At 30.3% G+C, this 3,598-nt stretch overlaps 1 protein-coding gene across 1 annotated transcript; it reads left to right on the top strand.

Moving 5' to 3' along the window:
* Window positions 1–323: 323 nt before the first annotated feature.
* LOC108733287 (maltase 1-like) lies at window positions 324–3,444 on the top strand. Its single transcript, XM_018464381.2, has 2 exons — window positions 324–881; window positions 3,285–3,444. The coding sequence occupies exons 1-2, from the start codon at window positions 375–377 to the stop codon at window positions 3,438–3,440; spliced, it is 663 nt and encodes a 220-aa protein (XP_018319883.2). The 5' UTR covers window positions 324–374; the 3' UTR covers window positions 3,441–3,444.
* The last annotated feature ends 154 nt before the right edge of the window (window positions 3,445–3,598 follow it).

The raw sequence follows: 3,598 nt of genomic DNA, 5'->3' as shown, positions 1-3,598 counted from the left end.
GGCATCCAATTTCACATCAAATGGTGTAATTTAATTTTTTATTAAATGTATTATAACAGAGACGAAACCGCCTTAGGTGGAATACCCTGTATATACAGATTTTACGTATACTTACATGACTTATTTTTTTAAAATGTCGTTTCTACGGATTGAAATTTTGATGTTTGCAGTAAATTTATGGAAATCGAATAAATGCATTTTTTTCGCAAGTAATTTATCATTACTTAACCATTTTCATTGTTCTGTTTATAGTGAAGTACTATAGACAGATATGATCTAAATATTTATCTATACGTTTCACCTAATATAAATGCCTGCAATTTCTTCAGCAATCGCTTGTCGTATATTAGTCTTTTTATCGAGCTCATCTAATTATGAGTGTATTAATAATAGTGATCCTTTTGACTACTTTATTTCAAAGCTTAATCGAAGCTGAAATTATCTATAATGGTAGTTCTACAGCCAAGGACGAATGGTGGAAACATGCAACATTTTATCAGGTTTATCCTCGAACTTTCAAAGATAGTGATGGCAATGGGTTGGGTGATTTAAATGGTGTTATTAGCAAATTGCCACATCTGGTAAATGCCGGGGTAAATGCTGCATGGTTTTCCCCAATTTTCAAGTCTCCTGGGGTCGACTCTGGTTACGATATTAGCGATTTTAGAGATATTGATGAACAATTTGGAACTATGAGTGATTTTGAGCGGCTTGTTCAGAGAGCCCACGAACTTGGCCTAAAAATTATTTTAGATTTTGTTCCCAATCATACTAGCGATCAACACGTATGGTTCCAGTTGTCCAAAAATAAAACTGAGGGTTACGAGGATTACTACGTTTGGAAGGATGGCTATAATTCAACAACTCCCCCCAACCATTGGGTAAGTTTAACATTCCCAATTTAAGCAGTGTTTGATTAAAGAGATGTACGAATATTCAAAATACTACAAAAAACTTTAGAATAGGTCTATTTGATTACTGTGAAAGAATATTAACTGTTACCATTTGCTGTATTAATTTATTATTAGGATAAGAATTTGTAAGTAGAATTAAATCGTTGATAGGCAGTACAAGTTTGAATTGTCGCTAGAGCTAATGATAGATTGATCTTATCTTGGTTTGAAAATAAATAAAATATCAGAAACAAGATGCTCACATGAGATCGGCATCAAGAGGCACATGTCGGAAACTTATTTTATCAAGACTAAGACTGCTTAGATTATTAAGATTATGGGTGTATCTCGTTCTCCAATTAGGGCCACTGACGATGCAAATAGAAAACAGATACTAATGTATTAGAATGTTTTATATGCTTCAGAGGCCTGAGTATGTTGAGAATTCATTTTCATTTCTCTTCATTGCTGGTTTCTAAGTGTCTATTATCTCTAAATCCACAATCTAACTATCACAATGCCTCCAGGTTTCATTGAGTTATGTAATGAGCAGTGGCGGATTATCCGTCAGGCAAACTAGGCACATGTCTAGGGGCGCAAGGATAAAGAGGGGCACGTGCGGAAGTTTTTAAACTAAAAAGAATTAAGGAAGAAAAATTACAAAAAGTCTTACTTTTCATAGATGTTAAGCTTCCGAAACGTGCCTCGTATTATATATTATTTTGCATGTCTATGAAATGCCAGCCTAAGGCGCTCTCGACATTTAATTCGCCTCTGGTAATAAGCCATGACCCTTCGCATGATAGAAGCATAATTTTTACTGTATAATATGGACATGTAACATGCAATTTCATGCGTAATCATTTGTGGTACAGATCGTGATATATTTGCACAATTTTTTTATTCAGTTGATTTTTAACTTTCTGTCATTAAAATTATCAGAAACTATTATAATAATAATAATTTTAGGTTCAATACACTAATAGTAATTTAAAAGCAAATAAGTAATAATAATCTCAGAATTTGCTAATATTTTTAGTCGAAACGTAAAAAATAAAAAAAATCCAATGTTGTTCGATGATAAAGTTAATTAAATGTGACACATTTACAGAAAAAAAAGATAATAATAATAATGATTACAAAAACAAAGATAATTTTTTTTAACAAAAAAAAGGTGTTTTTAAATTATGTGTTGCCCGAAAGTACATGAATTTTGAAAAGAACGTTATAGTAAAAGACATAAAAAAGTTTTCTTTTTAACGTCACTAACCAATAAATATTGCTATTTATATTTTTCTTTGAGAAGCTTTCCGCATCATAGTAATTGTTTAGTACCAATACATCCCAAAAATTTCGATGCAATATCTTTTGGGGACAATTACCATATGCTTATCCCTCCATATGACTTTTCTTTATAAATAACATTATTTGCATTCAAAGTATTGATACACAAAAAAATATCAACATCTGGAGGATTAAAAATGAGTCACGATAATATCAAGATCACGCACACAAAAATGACACGAGAACAATAATTTTTATTATTTTCAGATAACAAGATGATATTTTGAAAAATATTTTGTTTTGCAACAACAATCTCTAATAAATGTAGCGTTGTTATGTTGATTAATTAATTGATATACAATGTAATCTTGTTTATACCTTCTTGTTAATTAGAAAGCGAATACTGTATTACTAGTGCACGTGTAATTTGTACTTACAAGACTGGGGTAAGACAGGATATTTTCGAAATATCGATCTTGTTATCGAGAAATAATGAAAATTCGAGTCTTATCTTGTTCATGTATTAATCTTTAATACGTGATGTTTATATTGTCTTGATTGATTTAAATCTTGCATTAAGAAATCTTAATCTCGACCATCTAAAGTACTTACCTATTAAAATCAGATCAAAATAAAATTAAAACATAAGAAAATGCTTCAATAAGATTAGCAGTGATCATATGATTAAATTACCTGCTATCTTTATATTTATTTATTTTCATACACATTTTAAATAACATCCTTTTGTTTCTCTATTGCCGATAGTCCCAATTCGAGAACAAGATATACTCAAGATCTTAAGTAATGGCCATGAAGTCATTAGCATCTTTTTCTCTCAAGATCGATATTTTATTCTTCAATCATGTGGCATCTCCCCTGTATTATAAATATTATTTCCGCGAATGGAGTTTCTCTTTGAATTTATTTGCCACAATGGCTATGTTATAACAGATATTATAATAGAATTTAAAGTAAGTGTAAGCAGTAATATTTGCAAATTATCAATAATTGATTTCGAATTTACAAATTAAACAGCACTTATTCGATTAAATAGTTAATTTAACAATAATCAAGTAGCTAATAACTAAATTTCTTATTTTCATAAAGATTAGCATTTTCCTAAATTCTGCCTGGGAATATGTGGCGGAGAGGGACCAGTTTTATTACCATCTATTCACCAACGCTCAACCTGAGTTAAACTACAGAAACCCTAAAGTTGTACAAGAAATGAAAGTAAGTTATAATTTAATAGTAATTCATTAATTAAAAATATTTCATTTTTAATATGAAATATTAATCTGAAAATTCATTTTTTGAATTTTTTACCCACTACACGCTACCTCAAATTAATGAGGGAAAAATTGTTGCTGTTGTCACCTCTCGTAGTTTAGTGGTCAAAACATTGGTGCGTAAAGCCAAAG

Source organism: Agrilus planipennis, unplaced genomic scaffold (assembly GCF_000699045.2).
Source record: "Agrilus planipennis isolate EAB-ADULT unplaced genomic scaffold, Apla_2.0 scaffold12, whole genome shotgun sequence".
In the NCBI taxonomy this organism is placed as follows: domain Eukaryota; kingdom Metazoa; phylum Arthropoda; class Insecta; order Coleoptera; family Buprestidae; genus Agrilus; species Agrilus planipennis.
The sequence above is the reverse complement of the archived record's forward strand: the minus strand, read 5'-3'. Positions and strand labels throughout refer to the sequence as shown.